At 33.8% G+C, this 22,198-nt stretch overlaps 1 protein-coding gene across 1 annotated transcript; it reads right to left on the bottom strand.

Moving 5' to 3' along the window:
• Positions 1–15,714: 15,714 nt before the first annotated feature.
• LOC120164504 (mRNA cap guanine-N7 methyltransferase 1-like) lies at positions 15,715–19,617 on the bottom strand. Its single transcript, XM_039174209.1, has 13 exons — positions 19,457–19,617; positions 18,856–18,995; positions 18,705–18,773; positions 18,536–18,607; positions 18,013–18,114; positions 17,653–17,709; positions 17,268–17,406; positions 16,886–16,950; positions 16,734–16,784; positions 16,583–16,645; positions 16,380–16,503; positions 16,193–16,254; positions 15,715–16,074 (listed from the first exon to the last, which is right to left on the bottom strand). The coding sequence occupies exons 1-13, from the start codon at positions 19,530–19,532 to the stop codon at positions 15,976–15,978; spliced, it is 1,119 nt and encodes a 372-aa protein (XP_039030140.1). The 5' UTR covers positions 19,533–19,617; the 3' UTR covers positions 15,715–15,975.
• Between the last annotated feature and the right edge of the window lie 2,581 nt (positions 19,618–22,198).

Below are 22,198 nucleotides of genomic sequence, written 5' to 3'. Positions count from 1 at the left end.
CCAACAGTAACGAAGAAAAACCCACAGCAACCAAATAAAGGAGAAGAGAGAAGGAGACTTACCACCAAGGAAACTACACAGTCGCCGGAGCCTCCATGCAACACTGAAAAACCAAAATATCGAAGGTAAATAACCTTAGATTTATGTCGATCTAAGGAGATTTAAGGAAAACAGAGGCCGTATTCGGCCTTAGGAGGTCGAAACCTATAATCTAGGGTAATTTGGGAATTTCCAGCCACAGGTGGTGGTGGCCGGCAGTAGAACTTGCGGCAGCGTGTGGCCGTCGGAATTCCTTCCGACGAGGGAAATACAGAGAGAAACGAGAGAGTTCTCTCATTAGAGAAATAACCAGAAAGAAAGAAAAAAGAGAAATGGGGGCCTTAGGCCGGTTTTAGGGAATTTATACCCTCTCCAAACGACACCGTGGTCCATATATTTTGAAGTTAATTCAATTTGGTCACTAAATTATATTTTTGAATATTTTAATTTAGTCTCCAAATTTTATTTATTTATAATTTAGTCATTAATTTTAGTTATATAATATTTAGGGTAAATGCTCTATTTAGTCCCTTATAATTTAATTAATATTTATTTTAACCCGATTAATTAATAAAGGATAAATTACACTGTTAATTATTATATTTCATAATATTTTGAATTAGAGCTTTTAATTTTAATATGTTATATTTTAATCACTGATATATTGATTATTGACTATTAGTTTATATATTTTACATTTTAATCCCTAATAGTTTGATAATTTTTATTTAATATATTTTGTATTTTAATTTTATAATTTAAATTTCTTTTATTTTGATATTTATTTATTTGCAATATTATTTTTTTATTATTTTTTATATATTTAAATTATTATTTTATTATTATATTAGTCATATATATATTTGTTTAAATAATTATATTTATTTATTTATTAATATTAAAGAAAATGCAATCTTAAAGCAACTAGATGTCATTTTCTGATATTTTTTAATAAATAAATGTCATATTTACAAAACCCTAAATGTATATATATATATATATATATATATATATATTTATTTAATATTTTTTGTTAGAAATATCATATTAAATTTGAAATAACCTGATTGTAAATTAAATTCATATTTGAATTCTTAAATTCTACTATTAGAGACAATGTATAATCGACAGGGACCAATTTTGGGCGTTGTGGGGGTGCTAATCCTTCTCCAAACGTAATCGACCACGAATCCCTTTTTATTATGAAAAAGAACGAATTTTTGGTTAAATACAGACCAGTTTTTCTTTTAAAATGGTATTTTCTTAAAATTATTTTAAAAGATGATTTTTCAGGTATTCGACGTACCTAATTCAAAAGGTCGATGGAGACTCCAAAACTTTTCTTTAAAAAACTCATTAATTTATTCACATTATTTTTCCCGCCAAGTAAAAATTCGTACCCGGGCGAAAACCGGTTACGACAGCTTAGCGACTCCGCCGGGGACCCTGGTCAACCAAAGTCGATTATATGTTGTCTCTAGAATTAGAAATTGAGAATCCAATTTTATTTAATTTATGATTCTTTTCATTTCTTTCAATTATTTTTTATCCTTTATTATTTTTATATCTTTTTTTGATATTAATTTTTATATGAAAATTTCTCCTCACACACAACACTTGCATTGCATAACATAAGCTTTATATTCAAGCTTGTCCCTTTTAAGTGGGAGTGAAAGCGTCGTCTTCGTGAGAATTTATTCTCCTTGTCAGACCTAGCAAGTAACGTTCGGGGTTCATATGCTCTATGTCTTCGTGAGAATTTATTCTCCGTATCAAGCATAGAGAAATGTGTCCCCTCGAATTGAACTCGATCCGCTTAAGTCTGTAATGGACTAGGATTGAGGGTTTGGTAGCCCAAGGGGCACCAACAAGGACAATTCGAGTACCTTTACTCATAGAACCATAACCTTGCATATAATAAACCTTAGAAATTCTCCTATTCTAAGACAATGTTGAAACCCTGTCCGTAGGTGTACACAAAGGAGAAATAAGCTTTAGCTTTTAATTTATTTGATTTTTTCTTTATCCTAAATAAATGCATGTGAACTAGGAATCATGTAGTTAGGTTAATTTTTTCCAAACAAATCATGGAACTAGAAAACATGAGGTTAGGATTTATACCTTGATAGATAGAATTTTTTTCTTCCCATTAGTTGATACTAACCATTTTATTTTTTTCCCATGCATGTTATTTTGCTCTAACTTGTTTATATTAATTTCTTTTGTTTGCATTGCTTGATCATGGCATAACCAAAAGCTGTTGACTTGAAAGACTGTTCATCAAATTGAAAAGTTTTCATAAATGGACAATAAGTTTTATGATCAAGCAAACTATGATGCAGCCAAGGAATGGCATCCTGAGGGAACTCTGAAGAGAGATGAGAGTTATACACGCAAAGATCTTGTTATATTAATACCAAAAGTATTACATAAAGATCCTGTTAGATTAATACCAAAAGCAGTCTACGGTAAGAGTATCAGTCGGGGCACTCAGAATAAAGAGGTTTTTATGAAGCTCAAGCAAGTTATTTGAAGGATTAAAACAAGAAATTGAGCACATAAATGGAAACCATGCATGAAGATTCCCAAAAGATTAGTCAAGCCTTTCGAAATATTGGCATAGGAAACACCCCAGAAGAGTGGATAGTAGGGGTCACCAAACTAAAAAAGAAATGCAACATATATGAAGATCTTGTCCAAGAACTTCTTGGACACAAAAGTTCTATTACAAAGGAAAATGAGCAACTCCAAGAATTGACACAAAAGATGAAGGAAAAAGAGAATGTCATGGAAGAAGCTGCAGTCCAGACAAGCAATGACCCATAGCCAAGCTGACCAAGCTGACTTTACAAGGAATTGAAGCAGACTGATAACTCAACTTTTGAGCATGACTGGAAATTAACTTGGCTTTAGAGAAGTTAAAAAGGAGAGTTATCCCCTATATGTAAAGTTTTATTGAAGTTAGGACTGAAAGTTGTCATTTATATGTAAAGTTTTATTTGATGCACCGAAATTTTTGTGTTCAATGAAATCTGTTTTAAGATTATCACTCTTGAGTAACACCTTTTCATACATACATTTGTATTTTACATTTTCATTTTTCATTTGTACTTTTATGTTTGCTTTTACATTGTACAATTTGCATCCTTATTTTTGCATTTTTACGTTTGTATTTACATTTTCATTTTGGCATTTGCATCTTTGTATAATTACATTTTGTTTCAAACTATTTTACATGCATTTAATCATGAAAACATGGGAATAAGTCATGGAGAATTCCATGACAGAATTTATGAAATCAAATTGGAGCTAACTTGGTTTTCTTAAAGAAGGATAAGATTCATGAATGAAATTTTAGCAAGGGTTGGTAAAATCGAGAAACTACAAGAGCAACTTATCAAGATTCAACAAGAAATGACTGATCAAGCAAAAAAGTTCCAGGCTGATTCAAAAGAACAGATAACCAAATTAATGGATAAGATGAATGATATGATCCATGGAGAGAAATCCTTAGAAGATCCTGTTGTAACAGGTTTGGATAAGAGGATGAGTGCTAGTAGTATATCTGACGTAATGAAAATAAATGACTTGGTCCAGCAGAACTCCCTCGATCGCAAAAGAGCATTTAGTCATTCAGAACGATCAAAGAAAGTGAAAATCTCTTGATCGAAAAAAACTCTGAAGGTGTTTCAAGAATCTATCTCAGATCTGTACCCTCATTTGGTTAAAGGTCAATACATTACACCAAGATTGGTGAAAGTGTCACCAAAACCTTATGCCCATTGCTATGATCAAAATAGCTTCTGTAATTTTCACTTGGGAATATCTGGACATTCAACAGGGAATGGTTGGTCATTGTTAAAAGAAATAGAGACGCTTGTTAACAATGAAGTTTTGACACAAGAAATGATCAAGAAATGGGGGTAAATAAGGATGAAAATCCTGGACTAAATACACACCCTACATTCGAGGAATGATAGAACAAGATAGAATAAACAAGTGGAAGTTGTTATCTACCACTGTAGTACTTTCTATTTTTAGCATCTTGTTTGAATATGTTTTTTGTTATTTTCTCCGCCTTTTGTGCAATAAATAAATTTGTTTTGCTTTTATGGTTATGAGCAAAGAATCGAATTTTAATATTGAAATTTTTTAGTATCAAGTAAATTAAATATTCTTTTTCAAGAATTATAGATCTTTGGCAAGTGGTAAAATTATACATTCTATATCCCATCCAATACCAATTACTTGACCCTTACTAAAACCAAATCTTGACCATACATTTATCTGAGACTTTGAAGTCATATCTCTACCTATTTTTGAGACACCAAATTCAGATGTTTACCTTCTCGAGTAGAGTTGATTGGTTCATTACCTTCCACCATATACACGACTTCAAAAGTTACAAATTTGTCCTTCCAAATACAAAACCATCATAAACCAAAAAGACCTCAAAAGAACCAAACTATTAAATTATCCACAAGAAGAGACGAGATAAGGCATCATGGATCAACTTATCGAAGATAATTTCGAGTGATTGGGGCATACTCAAAGAAGAAGGAAAAAGATTGATTTAGATAAATATATCATGTATTAATTACATTGTTTTCATATAAATAAAGATTAATCTTGAATATTCATCCCCTGGGGATACCTCTTTTTACAAAGGCTTCTGTGTATGAGATGACGAACGACATTGTTTCATTTATCCTTTCAAATATATGTATATATATCCCTTGTTGTCCCCATTTGAGCCTATAATATTTTTTTCTGATTCAACCCTAACCAAGGATCACCCTCCACACTGAGGGGACAAAGTGAATGACATCTGCTTGCATGAGTGAAGATTATCAATCCAGATTTCGCTACAGAAGTAAGTCATAAAGTGAGAAATATCAAGATACCACAAGGTAGATCAAATACAAAGTGCTTGAAGATCAATCCATTCAAGAATAACGAAAGAATTTCCAAAATGCAAGAGGAAAAGGAGGTGCTCAAAGCAATTGAAGTCTTATACTCATTCATCAAAAAAAAAGGAAAAAGGAAAAAGGAAAAAATTGAATCAAGATGGGTGACTTATTGGGCCTCAGGATACAATGTTGATCAAGTGCAATTAGTTCAAAGATTCATATTCAACAAGAAAAGCAAGAAATGATTAAGATATAAGAAAATGGAAATGAACTCAAAAATTGGCAGTCTAGAGGGATCCATAAAAGGAAATGATGAAATACAAGTAGCAAAGCAGATCCAAGTCAAGCAAGGCAAAATTGAAGGCATCCGAATGAATTGATCCTTGGTTCAATTACACTTAAACACTTGTTTGGGCCTTTTATCCATTTCTTTCGTAACCATAACCCCTGGCCTACGTTACGTACTTAAAAAGTCCATTCTAATCATACATGGATTTCTGTGTGAAAGAGATTATCTTCAGATTTCATTCTGCCTCTTAGGATTAATTTTTATTTATAAAAATTGGATTTAAAATCTTTAATGCATGATATGAAAAATGATAAAAAGGGGGTTCAAGACGTAAAATTTCTAAATAACGTCTTGAAACCAAAGGAGGATTCGAGTTTAAAACCTGAAAAGGCAGCTCGAATATCGAATGGTGCAACAACGACATAAGAGACGATCTTAAGCTCTTGATGAAGCACCACACATCTCAAAGACGTTCCTGAGATTCTGGAATCAATAAGTATCTCTATATGATGAGCATAGCAACCATTTTTTCAAGTTAGTGGAAGCTCAAAGTGACATATATGCTGGACCAAACTGAAATACCTTACTTTACCAGAATCAACCTACACCTTAAATCAATCAATAATTTTGACACTTGCCATAGGACTATGATTTTTTTATTTAAAAGTGTAGTTGATTTATTTGATATTCATTGAATTGATGCTTATGATTTGATTCTATTGTGAACCTATAATAAGCAATATTTTACAAAATTCTTTCAGTCTTTGATAAATAAAGAAGAAAAAACATTTTCAAACAGGACAGTCTCAAATGAGGAAGGTCCTTGAAGCAAATTGTTGCCTATTCTACCTCTATTGTAGAACAAGAATAAGCAAGGCCAGAAAGATGAAGCATTTCACATTCTTGAAAGCAAGTGGTCCAAGAAGCCAGAAAGTCTGGAGAATTGAACTTGTAACGATCTCCTGTGACATTATTAGCCACCCATTTAGAAAGATGACCCTATTTAAAAGGGACACTTATCTCATGCTGATGGCAATAAGCATCACCGGACAAGTTACTTTCATCAGTCATCATTCCATGTCCCCTAACAGATCCTCCAATCACAGAGTTATAAGTCCCATTAGGTGTATTATGGGAATGAACAAGTCCCCCATATGCACTCTGGTTATATCATAACACTGGTTTAAAATTTGATACATCATTGCTCTTTTTTCCATGTCGATTATTTTCGATCCAGTATTATGTCCATTATATCCTTTAGAAGATTGTTGAATTTGAAATTGAGAACTTATGGCACATAATAAGACATTGGAACAGATTCTACACTTATAGGTCTTTCATATGGGGTAACATTGGTTACAGGATTCCAAAAGTAGAGATAACCAGTTTTACTATCAACTAAACCTTTTCATGTTTCGGGAAGAGTGGGATATGGCAATGCGTATCTTGGAGCAACAAAGAAGGCAGTTACTGTAGCAGTCATTGCAAGAAAAGACACCAATAAAAATCTTCTAGTTCCTCCTGATGATGTTTATTTCTTCCAGTAAGGTTGTTACACGGGATGCCACCGATAACAAGGTTGAATCCGCCAAATCTACTCATCAATTGCTCCAACCGATCACCATTTAGTTCTTGCACATCTCATCAATTGCTTCAACCGATCACCATTCAGTTCTTTCACATCTCATCAATTGCTCCAACCGATCACCATTCAGTTCTTGCACATCTCATCAATTGCTCCAACCGATCACCATTAAGTTCTTGCACATCTCATCAATTGCTCCAACAGATCATCATTCAGTTCTTGCACATTTACTTTCAAAGGTATGCTGAGCTGGTAAAGGGCAATCTCTACACCATCGATCCCAGAGAAAGGAGACAGGATATTGATGTACCTGGGGAACATATCTCTTAAGACTAAAAGATGATAAGCCACTGTGTCGACCTGGAATGGATTACCAGGCAATTTATACTACTTTGTCTGACTAGATCCCTCCAGATCTAAAAAATGGGCACCTCATTCAAAAGAGGCACATATCTCAGACATTTCTATCAGAATGATTGATTACTTCTTAAGTTTGTAACAACATGAAGAGAATTCCTTAAGCTACTGAACAACACAGTTGTTTAGTGACACCAGAATGAGAGCATTCAAGATTAACAGATTTGTGTACAAATCACGAGTACCCTCAATGGGGCATTAGTAAAATTGGACCTCGTGAGGATCATGAGATTCAAATCAAACAAACATTGAGAGAAAGCCTTACAGATTTGAATATTGGGGCATTTTTGAAGGCCCAATTCATAAAGATCCATGTGGGGCATTTTGAAGGCCCACATCAGTATGAATATTTGGGCATCTTTGAAAGCTCATATTAGCAAGAAGCAAATGTTGGGGCATGTTGAAAGCCCATTTCAATCAAAATCAGGAATATTAACGCATTTTGAACGTTTGTATCAGCAAAATGTTGGAGCATTTCAAAAACCCATTTCAATCAGAATCAAGAATATTGACGCATTTTGAACGTTTCTATCAACAAATGTTGGGGCATGCTAAAAGCCCATTTCAATCAGAAATTGGAATATTAACTCATTTTGAACGTTCATATCAGCAAATGCTGAGGCATGCTGAAGGCCCACATCATCATGTGTTAAAAATCATTGACTTGAGCAAATATTTCCAATGAGAAATAAAGGTATGAAGAATGAAAATGGTGAAACAGCTATAGTAGAGTTGACTATACATAATTGCTTCGTTCATCAGGCAGTTGTATTAGGGTCCTGTGTTGAACAAATATCTACTCAGCAAATATGGTTTCAAACACCCAATCTTCTTAACCATGTGTTACATGACATCGTGTTCTTTGAATATGGTCTCATACAGACTATTCGATTCAGGGTTCAATTCCTCAAGATCTCGACTTTTAATTTGGTATTTTATGTGTCAGTAATAATTAAACATATTTCTTTGAAGTTTCTGACAGTTAGTTTCAACCATACTGTTGGGGTTACGAAGCTGTTTTTCATATCAATTTTTGTTTACTTGATGACATTGAAGAGAAAGGCTCGACTTACGTACATTACTCTTATTCCCGTTGTTATTTGGGGTTATCATTGACAGTCAGGGTGGACTGAGTTTTCATCTATTTGGTTTTATCATTTGTGTTTCATCTACAGCAGGAAGAATTCCATGGGACCTCTTTCGATACATAGCTCCTATACCGGATGTGTTTCTACTTCTTACAACACTCATTATAAAAGAAAACGTGGTCGATATCACACTTACCCTTGCTCGAGATGATATCAAAATCAGTTGGTATCTCTTATTCAATTCAGAACTATGATATTTTGGAATTTGACCAACTTTTTGGTCATGAAACATACCAGCATCTCACTAGTATTCCCACTGAGTTTTGTTCTCAAATGGTCTTATGACATCATGCAAAAGCTTTGAATACTATGAAAAGAGCTTCATTGACTAGAAATGTGTGCAGAAGCCACAGCTGGATGAATGTGTTATCAAATGTTTTACGAACATCTGAGCAGAAGCAACAGGAAATAATGAATGTGTTGCCAAATGTTTTATGAACCAGTGATTATGGTGTTGAACCAATATTGCAATCATATGGAATTTCCATTTATGATTCAAGATAAAGTATGTCTTTTTCAACCCAAAGGTTAGAAGCGAGATATGATGAAGATTTTTTTCCACAGAAGGGAAGCAAAAATTTTAACAACAAGAAAATAGTGGAGCCAACAAGAAAATTTTAACGACAGGTTGTTGTTAAGCATTTCGACATAATATGGTCCAAGTTGCCTTGTTCGAGATCTGATTAGATGTGGAGACATGAAAGGAATTAGGATAAATCTTCATTGTGATGTGTTTCAAGAGTCAAATTAGAACAAACATTGCTCTCGTAATTAATCTCTGTTGAATTTGGCATATCTACACATTTACACTCTTCAAAGATGATAGATTCACTCTTCAAATATGATAGATTCTCTCTTCAAAGATGGTAGATTCTCTCTTCAGAGATGATAAATTCTCTCTTCAAAGATAATAGATTCTCTTTTCAAAGATGAAAGCTTTATTGGATTTCTACACAAGTCCAGACGGAAAAAGCCGGTGTTATCAAAGACAAAATGGGGCATCAAAGTCATAATTCTAACTACGACAAGAGTTCCATAAATGAAACATTTTTCTGAGACTTTCATGAAACAAAGAGGACACAAAGATTGCTCTTCCAAATCAGAAATGCTAGCTTGAAATAACATTTTGACCAAGTGAAGGAAGACCAAGTTTGCCACTTTGAAGTAAAAAATACACTCAACATTCATGCATCATATTTAGGCATTTGCAAAAGTATGGGCATTTTCATTCATTTTATCAATTTGAATATGTAACAGGAATTTTAAAGATTAGTAAAGATTTTAGCAAAGATTCGGATCCATTATTCGATGAGTCAACATTTCCAGAGAGTTCATAATGAGAAGAACTCATCTGAAGAGAAAGAAGAAGTTCATAATGAGAAGAATTTGTTCGACTTAGCTTGATTCATCACCTATGGAGTTGAATGGAAAAAGAACCTCACTTGAGGATCAACAATTTCAGGAAGTTCATAATGAGAAGAACTCATCTGAAGAGGAAGAGTTTGTTCAACCTTTTGCTATTTTCATCACAGAAGGAGATGGATTATCATCCCAGTGAAAGAGTTCATAATGAGAAGAACTAATCCCAAAGAAGAACTTGTTCAATTTCAATCTTAATCAAGAAAATTCCAATGAAAAAAACTCATTGTCTTTTTTTCGTCTTTGCCCTATCTCATTAACATAAGAATGAGCAAAGAGGGCAGCTGAAGACACTAAGAATGAGCAAAGAGGGGCAGCTGAAGACACTAGTTTTTTTTCATTTTTGTTTTTATCTTCATTATTATTATTTTATTTTTTATTATTATTATTATTATTTATTTATTTTATTATTAATATTATTATTATTACAAACATGCCCAGTTACACGACCCAATTACAAATCGGGGCCCAGAAGCAAGAGCCCAATCAGAACCGGTCTAGACCCATATGGCTCAAACTAACCATAAACCAAAATAGGGTTTTATCATATCATCCCTGCCGCCTCTGCCGACGCTCCTTTGCCAGATGTCTCGTCCAGCTGTTGCCAATGTTCCACACTGCCACGACGCCTCGCCAGAAGCTTCCAAAAGACCCAAACGGCCGTCACCACATAGTTCGGTGCATCACCGAACTTCACCCATGGGACCGGTCCAAGAGTCACACCGTCGATGGTTATAAAAGCCATCGACCACACCTGCAAACAAGGGAGGAAGAGAGCAAGAACTACGATAGGTAGCAAGCACAACCACACACCAATAGCAACCGAGAGCAGAACGAGGACCACCAAAAACAACCAACAGTAACGAAGCAAAACCCACAGCAACCAAATAAAGGAGAAGAGAGAAGGAGACTTACGACCGAGGAAACTACACAGTCGCCAGAGCCTCCATGCAACGCTGAAATACCAAAATATCGAAGGTAAATAACCTTAGATCTATGTCGATCTAAGGGGATTTAAGGAAAATAGAGGTTGTATTTGGCCTTAGGAGGTCGAAACCTATAATATAGGGTAATTTAGGAATTTTCGGCCACCGGTGGTGGTGGCCGACAGTAGAGCTTGCGGCGGTGTGTGGCCGCCGGAATTCCCTCCGAAAAGGGAAATACAGAGAGAAACGAGAGAGTTTTCTCGTTAGAGAGAGAACCAGAAAGAAAGAAAAAAAGAGAAATGAGGGCCTTAGGTCGGTTTTAGGGAATTTATACCCCTCTCCAAACGACGCCGTTTTGGGGAGGGGTATCTGTGTAATTTAGAAGAGGTAAAACCATTTTGTGGTCTATATATTTTGAAGTTAATTCAATTTGGTCACTAAATTATATTTTTGAATATTTTAATTTAGTCTCCAAATTTTATTTATTTATAATTTAATCATTAATTTTAGTTATATAATATTTAGGATAAATGCTCTATTTAGTCCCTTATAATTTAATTAATATTTATTTTAACCCGATTAATTAATAAAGGATAAATTACACTTTTAATTATTATATTTCATAATATTTTGAATTAGAGCTTTTAATTTTAATATGTTATATTTTAATCACTGATATATTGATTACTATTAATTTATATTTTATTTTAATCCCTAATAGTTTGATAATTTTTATTAATAATTTTGTATTTTAATTTTATAATTTTAATTTTTTTATTTTGATCATTATTTATTTGCAATATTATTTATTATTACTTTATATATTTAAATTATTACTTTAATTATTTTATTATTATATTAGTCATATATATATATATATTTAAATAATAATATTTATTTATTTATTAATATTAAAGAAAATGCAATCTTAAAGCAACTAGATGTCATTTTCTGATATTTTTTAATAAATAATTGTCCTATTTACAAAACCCTAAATTATACTATTAGAGACAATTTATAATCGACAAGGACCAATTTTGGGCGTTGTGGGGGTGCTAATCGTTCCCCAAACGTAATCGACCACGAATCCCTTTTTATTGTGAAAAAGAACGAATTTTTGGTTAAACGCAGACCAATTTTTCTTTTAAAATAGTATTTTCTTAAAACTATTTTAAAAGATAATTTCAGGTATTCGACCTACCTAATTCAAAAGGTCGATGGCGACTCTAAAACATTTCTTAAAAATTCGCATCCTGACGAAAACCGATTAGGACAGCTTCCAACAAGATTTTAGAAATGTTGATTCGTCTTTGCTATATCGGTATTCAGGTGACCGGAATGTGTCTAAGATCCCACTCTCCAAGCAGACGACATAATCAAAATCAGGGTAATGCACTAAGCTCCCAGAGGACAAATGCTCTCATTATTTAGAAGAAAAAAATAAGAAATTTATTTTAATATATTAAGAAATTTTAATATATCTATTATTTTTAAAAAAATAATATTAAAATTTTAGATCATATTCTTAAATTTTTAAATTCATCACTTCTCGCTATTCATACGGGCATATAGGAGATAAATATATCAAAAACTCGTATGTTAATGTGGATCGTGACGTCTACACGAAAAATTGAAGCTTTGACCATAAGCTCAATAAATGTCATCCGCATCCATGCCAGCATCAGCATCTGGAGGGTCATAATTTTTTGTTAAGCCAACATTCCGGTCCGTGACATTGGGAAGTTTGTTGGAGTTTCTTCGTCAACTACAAGACCAATTGTAGATTTGTAGTGAATTTCCAAGCAACGATGATAATATCAAAAACCAAAAGGACTCAACTGTAAAAAGTCATATTCGTGGGACCTTCCTAGAAAAACCTTTGTTGATTGTCACCCTAAAATTTGTACAGTAAATGAGATGAGATAGATTGTAAGTTATTTAAAATTAATTCGATTAAAATTCGATAAATATTCGACTTGAATATATTCAGCTCGAGTTATTAACGAACTGAAACGAATTACTAAATATTCAACTAACAAAACTTGTGAACAGTTCAAAAAATATAATATATTAAGATTTTTTTGGGTTATTTAACTATATTTTTCTTCAACGGCTAAACCTTCAGCTTATGCAAATTCATCTTCTTCTGGTTTCGAGGATCTCTTGCCCGTGATAGCGAAGAAGCTGGGAGGGGAAGGTCTGATGGGTGAACTCTGCAATGGTTTAACTTGTTGATGGATAGAGAAAAAGGGCTGATCACTTTCGGTAGTCTGAAGAAGAATTCGGTGTTGTTGGGTTTGCAGGATTTGAGTGATGATGATTTGAGATGTATGGTGAGAGAAGGTGATCTTGATGGCGATGGAGCGCTTAACCAGATTTTGTGTTCTCATGTTTAGGTTAAGCCCTGAGTTGATGGAAGCCTCTCGGTTTTTGTTGGAAGAAGCTTTTCAAAATGAATTCAAAGATTTTCTTTGATCTTTTTTGTACTTTTTGGTGTTATGAAATTGCAGACTTGGAGAAGAAAAGTTAATCCTATCACTTTATTTGTAAAATTGGGTTTCATTTAGTTGATGATATAATTGATAATCTCATTAATGACTATCTTTAATTGACACCAAATAAGTTATTTATCGTTATAAATAGCCAATGCCTATGGATAACTGAGTGTAATCCATCGTATATCTCCGAATCCTATCTCTTTCTTTGCTAATTTTTCTGTTTTATTTGAATCACCAAAATGGGCGGAGGAGTAATGAGGACGTCAGCGAAGGTAGCCGAAACTGGAACTGTTAACACCGGCCTTCAGATCCGTCTGTCCTCTTCTTCCGGAATTTCTGATTCTGCCAGTGTAGTTTCTTCTTCGCTTCTGACATGACGGCGTCATGGGATGGTGGATGATTGGGAGTTTGCTGACGGTTTTGAAGAGGAGATGCCCACCGCCATCTCTGCCGGAGGAAAGCCGATGGCTCGGGTGTTGTTTGGAGGTGCTCCAACCCTTGAGGAGGCTAAAGAAGCCTCTACTGATTTGAGAGATGCATTGGATAAGTAAAGATTACTGCTTCGAGAAAATTTTGTTCTTAATAAAATTTCTTTCATTGGATTCATTCATTCAATATAGGATCCATTCTTATGAAATTTGAAATTATAATAATCTGATATATGAATGGTCGTTCCTTTCCTTCTAAGGCGTTGAATTTCAAGTGATGGAAAACATCATTTTCTTGACGACTAAATATGCGAGAACCATGTTGCTTTTCTGATCTTTTTGATAATTTTTTGTGGTTATTGGTCTTTGTTTTCAGGGCTTATTTATCATCTCCGAATTGGACCGAATCGACCGAATGATACACATTCGTCTGGTTCGTCCTCGCTTTCGGAGGAGGCAGATGATGTCAAAGCCACTTTAGCACCAAAACCTGCTGCTCAGGTATTCAAATTACTCGATCAGAGTCCTGCAATTCAGGTTGTGGTTTAACTCTTTCATTTCATTCGTCTTGTTTGCTTTATCATGTTGAAACCATTAGAGGTATTTCCTCGGAAAATGTCGGATTCTCGTGACTTGATCAACAGAAGGCGCATCTTACTGTCCATGACTCGTCTTCGAGTTGGTTTTCGACATGTTTGAATACGAATCTCTCTTACAGATTACAGAATGTTAATAGTGTTGTTATGATCTGCAAAAGTACTTGGGGGGCTTATCTGTTTGGTTTTGGTTTTGCTCCCAGACGATTGTTGCGTCGATTGCCGCTGATCCAAATGTATGGAATGCTGTACTGCACAATCCGGCTTACATCGACTTCCGGTCGCATAAGACCAGTGAGACTTTTACCTATGCGTTGAATTTCAAGTGATGGAAAACATCATTTTCTTGACGACTAAATACGAGAACCATGTTGCTTTTCTGATCTTTTGATAATTTTTTGTGGTTATTGGTCTTTGTTTTCAGGGCTTATTTATCACTCCGAATTGGACCGAATCGACCGAAGATACACATTCGTTTTTGATAATTTTTTGTGGTTATTGGTCTTTGTTTTCAGGGCTTATTTATCACCTCCGAATTGGACCGAATCGACCGAATGATACACATTCGTCTGGTTCGTCCTCGCTTTCGGAGGAGGCAGATGATGTCAAAGCCACTTTAGCACCAAAGCCTGCTGCTCAGGTATTCAAATTACTCGATCAGAGTCCTGCAATTCAGGTTGTGGTTTAACTCTTTCATTTCATTTCGTCTTGTTTGCTTTATCATGTTGAAACCATTAGAGGTATTTCCTCGGAAAACGTCGTATTCTCGTGACTTGATCAACAGAAGGCGCATCTTACTGTCCATGACTCGTCTTCGAGTTGGTTTTCGACATGTTTGAATACGAATCTCTCTTACAGATTACAGAATGTTAATAGTGTTGTTATGATCTGCAAAAGTACTTGGGGGGCTTATCTTTTTGGTTTTGGTTTTGGTTTTGCTCCCAGACGATTGTTGCGTCGATTGCCGCTGATCCAAATGTATGGAATGCTGTACTGCACAATCCGGCTTACATCAACTTCCGGTCGCATAAGACCAGTGAGACTTTTACCTATTGGTTTCAACATTTGATGCTCTCTTTTTTCATGAATTTAAAAGAATGAATGTGTTGCAGAGTTTGCATTTGACAATAACGGATCCCCTCGGAGATACGCATCTTCTTCGTTAAAGATCAAAGAGCATCTCGGTGTAAATCAACCCCAAGAAGTCAAGAATCCATTTTTTGATTTTGTAGAGAAGTTCAAGACGTGTGGTTGATATGGCTAATAAAGCAACTGATTTCCTGCAGAACATCTTTACTCTCTGCCGAAACAGAGACCGGATCGACCTATTTCGAGGAGACGATCGCAGCTAGTCTAACGGGGTTAGCCGTTATGGTTATTATGGTATTGCTTCTTAAACTAGTCTAGATTAAAAGTATGAGAATTTGTCGATCTTACAACACAAAACAAGATATTGTCATTTTTCCACTTGGATGCTTGCGGAATACAAAGCTTATATTGCTGCGGAATTGCCTTGGATCAATCGCTGGTTAATAAAAAATGATTGATGCCTGATTATTAGATTTACTATTTAGAACATTTTTCATCTAATTTAATGATGACACGTGTCTAGAAAATATGGTTCATAGGCATTGCTCCATACACTCGGCCGGCGGCCGGCCTCCGTTATTTATGTTTCGCTCGGACTTTCAAATAAATCTGTGGAATCCATGGTTTCCTGTTAATCATCACTACTAATATACAGGATGTCCTCCTTTGCTATTTGCATCTGTCCTTTATCTTTTCTGCTATTTGCTTGTGTCCGATCCGGTTGGCCGCGCTGGATGGAAGGTTTTTCGACGGGTTAGTAATGTCCGATTGAAAAAGGGATTTAAGAATTTTAATTTCGAATAAAGCCCATAAACACATGAATATACGATACAGGGTTCCGGACCAACCTTTTTTAAAACATACGCAAGGTATAAATAAGCCGCATCCCATTCGTCCAAAGATAATGTGCCTGTACACAACGGTGGGGGAACAAAGACAATACAGTTAACCAGTGTCCAGCACTAAAGAATAATGGCAATCTAAACGATTGAAACGAGATAATGACGTAATGAACCATCTTGGAAGTGAACTTACTCTGGTCTTGATTACCGTTGCCTAATGCACCTAATCTCCGCATAAGCTCTATATATTCTGGTTTTTTCATGTATTCGTGAACAAACTCGTGCGAGTTTTTTACGAAAACGAGTTCTAGATCATACTGCAGAGACCAACACAAGAAATTACGAGCTTAAAAAATTATTTATTTTTTGTACAAGAGTTTAACAAATTTATAGTACCTCCTCTGCTAACGACTTGAAGACATGAAAAGGAACGATCCATTCGGGGCAGTCCACAGCATCCTGCAACAAGACGTCCCGTAAACCCTTAAGATTGCATAAATTAATACGAAAGGATGGTTTCTGAAAAAGGAGTTTTCAAGATGCTTACCTCTAAATGGAACTTGTACTTGATACCAAAGGGACTAGAAGATTTAAATTTCTGAACCAGGCCGTAAAAGTATGTCAGAATCCAATAAAACTCATTGTGAACATCAATATCTTCTCAGAAAATACGGTTTGCAAAACGGAGGGGGCATTCACCTTGTCACTAAATTCTTCATCAAAACGTATCCAGTAGACGCTGTTGCCAAGGGTCAATCCTTCAGCTGTATAGGCAGTGAAAATATAATCTTTACTCAAAATCAAACGTTACGTCATCGGTTTGGTATTTGGTTTAAAGAAACAACAAAATTTAAAAATGTTATTCATGGGACAGGCTATCTTTGGTCACTTTATGTTAAATCCATCACCAAAATTCAGATAGGCACAAAACCAAATTTCCTATTCAATGGTGTCACGAGTTTTAGTTATATATTGAATGTTTCTTAACTCTAAATTTCAGGTTTTCGCTTCACTTAAAAATAAATTTCCTATAGCATCATTTTCAAGTCAAGAAATGTAAAAGCAAGTTGCAAAACTAAACCTTCTCTAAGTTTTTTGACTATCACATTGGCATCTGGCATCGTCCCAATGAAGGTGCCCCCCGGACGAAGTAAAGCAGAAACATTGGCCAGTGCTCGACGTGCCCGTGCCTCTGTAGACCAGGAATAATGCATGGCAAACTGCATGATTAAGAGCACATCAGTTATAACCATAATTACAGCTTCAGTATTAGATCGAGATACTATGAGAAAGCATATTAGTTTGTAGCATGGGTATACTGCTCTACTACATATGTAGCATTTTATTATTAATATTTTCGAGAAAACTAAAGAACTTGAACGCAAAGTTCTGAATAGTAAGCAATTTAGTGGCAAGGCAACAAGGAAGTAAATAGACATATAATAGACAATTTTTAAACTATTCACCTGGCAACTGCAGATGTCGAAAGGAGCATCATCCACCAAAACTCTATCCAAGCATGCCTGAAAACCGTAAAAATATAAATATGGAGACATATCCTCTAACACATCCTTAATTAACCCCAGAAGGGATATTTTGTTTTACTGGTTTAGCTGTTGGTTTTATACAGCAGTAGTCAGTATTTAATATGACTAAGCATGCCATTTATTCTGATAATTAACCCGAGAACCAGAATATCTAAAAGCTGACTACTTTTTTGAGGTATGCATTGAATGATGATATTCTGGGGTTAATTCACAGTATTTAATATGAATAAGCATGCCATTTATTCTGATATTTAATATGACACATCATTCAATGCATACCTCAAAACAATCCCCGCAGATGAGACGGGCAGGAAAAGTGAACTTTTTGCGACGCTGATGATGGTCTGCATTACCATTGTATCGCGTACGACAATCTTCTATCTGTTTATAAATGGACAAAGTAAAATGAATATAGCAATACAAATAAACAGCAGGCTATTAATGGATTTCAAAAGAACACGAGCTATTTGTGATTTTAAAGCTAGAATGTAGACACTGTGAATCGCCACCCGCTAACACATAAGATTCATGTTTCAGAAAAGTTGCAATTTGATATCATTTCATGAGATCATAAGTAGAAGAAGCTTTGCAACAAATCTAAGGATTAATTCAAGTGTGCAAATCAAATCAATGCATCATCATTACAATGGTACTGCTTAAGGAAATTAATGGAGCAGAATAATCATGATATAAATGTTAAATGAAGTCCCACAGATACTAGAGGTTCACAACAACTAAACTAGGCTACTAAATCAGATACACAATATATAAATATAAAGAAACAGTGTGTTTAACACTTTACCGATCCTTCAGCTATATCAATGCCAACATAATATCCAACTTTTGCTTTATCCCATTTGATGAGATCACCACCCTAAACCACATAGGAAAACAAACAAAATGTTTAGCAGACATTGAATACGGAAAATAAGAAGGCAGTTAAATACAAATAAAGGTTGGTACTAAAATACCTTGCCACAGGCAAGATCAAGAACAGCATCACCCCGACGAGCATAAAGCTGAATCAAGACACTTTTAATCTGTCCATCCAAAGAAGAACATGAATGACAACAAAAACATATCATAAGTTTACAATGCAGTTCATGATATTCAACAACGTACCCAGTTATTTAATTTTTTCAAGTGAATGATCGGACTTGCTTCACGTTCTTCCAAAGTTTGATTTGTTCTAGAACTATAATGATCGGCCACTTTTCGAGCAATAATCTTGGTGCTCTCATCCTCCAAAAATTGTGAATCACCTAATATCACAATTGAAGCTTCTTCAACAGAAATTTTGTAGCAATCACAATTCGGATTCTTTTCCTGGTCTCTGAAGTTAAACCTTATGAACTTCAAGACCCAAATTCAAAAATCATCTCATTAACCAAATAATACCCCAAGATTGAATCTTTTTATTTCCTTTAATTCAGCTAGAACACAAATTTAGCAGCTTCAATGCAATCTATAACACTAAATTCTCAAGTACTCAGTGCTTCACTTAACAATCAAAATAGTTTCTTTTTTACTTCAAAACCCATTACCAAAAACAATCATTCAAACCAAATAACCATTACTTTTCTTTAACCAAACAAAATTATAATTTAATAAGATATATTTTAAAAATGAACCCAAATCTCGGTACTGATAAATAATATAATGATTGCACAAGAAAACCAATAAAAAGAACCCCAAAAGAAACAAATGCCAACAAGAAATTTACCTTCAGGGTTATGTTTGAACTTGGATTGAGGTGGACCACAGGAGGAAGATGGAGAATCTGGGTATCCACGTTTCATGGCAAAAATTTATCAAACAAAAACAAAGGAACTTGATTTGTTTTGAGGTGTATGCAAGAAAAGTATAAAATGTGTGGTTTTGTATTTTGTGTGCTTGGGTGTGTGTTTTTATTGGAAAAAAACAGGGCAAAACATAAGTCGGTGTACCTTTGTGGAGGGTTTGGTTTTTGCCTTGGGCTTGGATTCGATAGAAAAAAAATGGCTTGTTTGGCAAACAATTTTTAAAAAAAAATTAATTTATTTAAACATAAATAATTAATTGATAGTTAAATGTTTTATTTTTAGTATTTGATGAATATTTTTTTTAAAATTATTATGCAAAATAAATTAAAAATAAAAACACTGAAAATTCAACTGTTTAAAAGAATTGATTGCAAAATAAGATATTAAATGACATATTTGATCTTATTTTTTCAATAATTACATATTTACCCTAAAACCTAACATAATAAAATAGTCTTCGCCTAATATACTTAAACTAAAATTTTATTTTATTATTCTATTTTTTAATTGTAGATTCTCAAATATATTTTAATTAATAAAATATAGAAAAACATGAAAATAAAAAATATAATATTGATATTTTATACAAAGTTAGTATGTATCAATCTCATAAGAATAAAATTTGTAAATATTAAAATTCAAAACTATATTCAAAATTTTCAAAAACATTCACTAATTTTCTTAAAGAATTTTTAATTCTTTGTTGAAAGTATTTTATCCGAATAATTTTACCCAAATAAAAACTAAAGTATTATAAAAACATATATGTATTTAATAATTAAATGTATCATACTTTTATTTGTCATTTTACCTATATTAACTATCAGCTATCAACTAAATTTTACCAAACGCTTCTATATAAACAACTAATCAAATTAACTAATCAAATCAGTTATCAAACTAATTACTCGAATCAACTATTAACTATCAATTATTTACCAAACACCTAAGGTAAACTAAAAAAACACTTGAAAGAGATAGGTTCGGGTTTTAACTTTTAATTAATAAGAGAGAGAAGGTTTTATTTTCTTTTTGGAATTTATTTGGATTCGTTATAAGCTCCATCTTAAATGAGTGGCTTGATTCTATCAAATATCCCCAGACTACCGTTTTGATTTTAAATCAATCCTTAAATTTAAAAGATATTTTAGTTAAGTCCTTAATATCAACAAAGCCTTTCCATTTTCAATTATCTTGGCCTTTAAATCATATATTTATGCGCGAAATTGAACATGATGTATAAGATATTTAAAATATAATAAATTAAATTAAATTATAATCACGTGAATATTTATTTATTTTATTCATAATTTGAACAAACAAATTGTCTGAATTAAATTATATTGTTATTTCAGACTTCGAACTGCTATTTGAGTTCATTGGTGGATTTGTTTGCTTAGTTGCTATGGATTCCAGATTAAATATTGATGTTTTAATTAAACCTAGATAGTAAAATCCCAGATTTCTGGGCTTGGTTCAAGCTCCTATGAAACCCTAATTTATAAGAGCAAACAGGAAACTGTGTAGCCGTCATTTCTCTATTTCTCCATCATTAACTTCGGGTATTGTTTGAAGCATCATTAACTTTAGGGATGACAGTATGACCCGAACTCGAAGAATTTGAAATTCGGTCAAGTTCGGGTCGGGTCGGGTTGAATGATATTGGGCCGGGTCGGGTATTGGGGATTTTTTCGGGTCGGGTTCTCGTTCGGGGCAAGATATTCCCGACCCGCCCATATTATATATATATATATAATATTTTATATTTTTTATATTAATTATATATATATATATATATAATATTTTATATTTTATATATTAATTATATATAAAATATTTTCGGGTTCGGGTTCGGATTTGAGTATAATATTTTGGGTCGGATTCGGGGACGGGACCAAAAAATCCCTGACTGGACGCCCCGATAAAAAACTTGTTGGGGATTTATTTTGGGTTTGGGGACGGGACGAGCAAAACCCGCCCCGAACCTGACCCGTTGCCATTCCTAATTAACTTCATCATCTACTGTTAGGATAACCCCTCACAGAGACGAATGTAAAATTTTATATTAGAAGTGTGATTTTAGAAAGTTATATTAGAATTTAGGTGATACGAAATTTTAAAAATTTCAGGAGATACGAAATATAAAGAAGATACCTGAATTATACGGAGATTTGAATTTTTTAAGGGTATGATTGATCCGAGTACTCGTTTCCATTAGACTTGTCTATAGCTTACATGGTTTCACTGCTTCGCACATCTCCCCTCGAAGAGGGAATAGAGAAGCCAACATAAAGAACACGCCATGTAGGAAAAAAGTAACCAATGGTTCAATGCCTTGGAAATTCTGGCGTCTCATTTGATAAGATTTTCTTCTTCCAATAAGCTTTGGAAATTAAGTTGTGTAGAGTATTTTATTTTAGCAGTCCAAAGAATGAGCCTAAAACTTCAGGGCAAATTTGGTACTCTAAAAAAGTAAAATGATATATATTTTAAATACTTTCAACCATTACTCAATCATCTTATTGTAATCGCTGATGTTCGAACACGTAACTTTCAACAACAACAATTATATATCTTTTACTAATCTAATTAATATAATGATGTTTATATGTTAAACTGGACGAATTATATGTATAAAATAAAAAAAGAATTTTATTGCAATA

This window comes from Hibiscus syriacus, unplaced genomic scaffold, assembly GCF_006381635.1.
Source record: "Hibiscus syriacus cultivar Baekdansim isolate YM2019G1 unplaced genomic scaffold, ASM638163v2 tig00111540_pilon, whole genome shotgun sequence".
NCBI classification, from domain to species: Eukaryota; Viridiplantae; Streptophyta; class Magnoliopsida; order Malvales; family Malvaceae; genus Hibiscus; species Hibiscus syriacus.
This window is presented reverse-complemented; position numbering and strand designations above follow the sequence as displayed.

What these genes read in the sequence shown, in the direction of transcription:
- LOC120164504 (XM_039174209.1), bottom strand. Translation starts at nt 19,532, where the DNA reads ATGAAACGTGGATACCCAGATTCTCCATCTTCCTCCTGTGGTCCACCT. An exon ending in TCTGCGGGGATTGTTTTGAG is followed by an intron (nt 17,710 to 18,012) that starts GTATGCATTGAA and finishes TACGGTTTTCAG; the next exon opens with GCATGCTTGGATAGAGTTTT. An exon ending in CAACGGTAATCAAGACCAGA is followed by an intron (nt 16,255 to 16,379) that starts GTAAGTTCACTT and finishes CGTTGTGTACAG; the next exon opens with GCACATTATCTTTGGACGAA.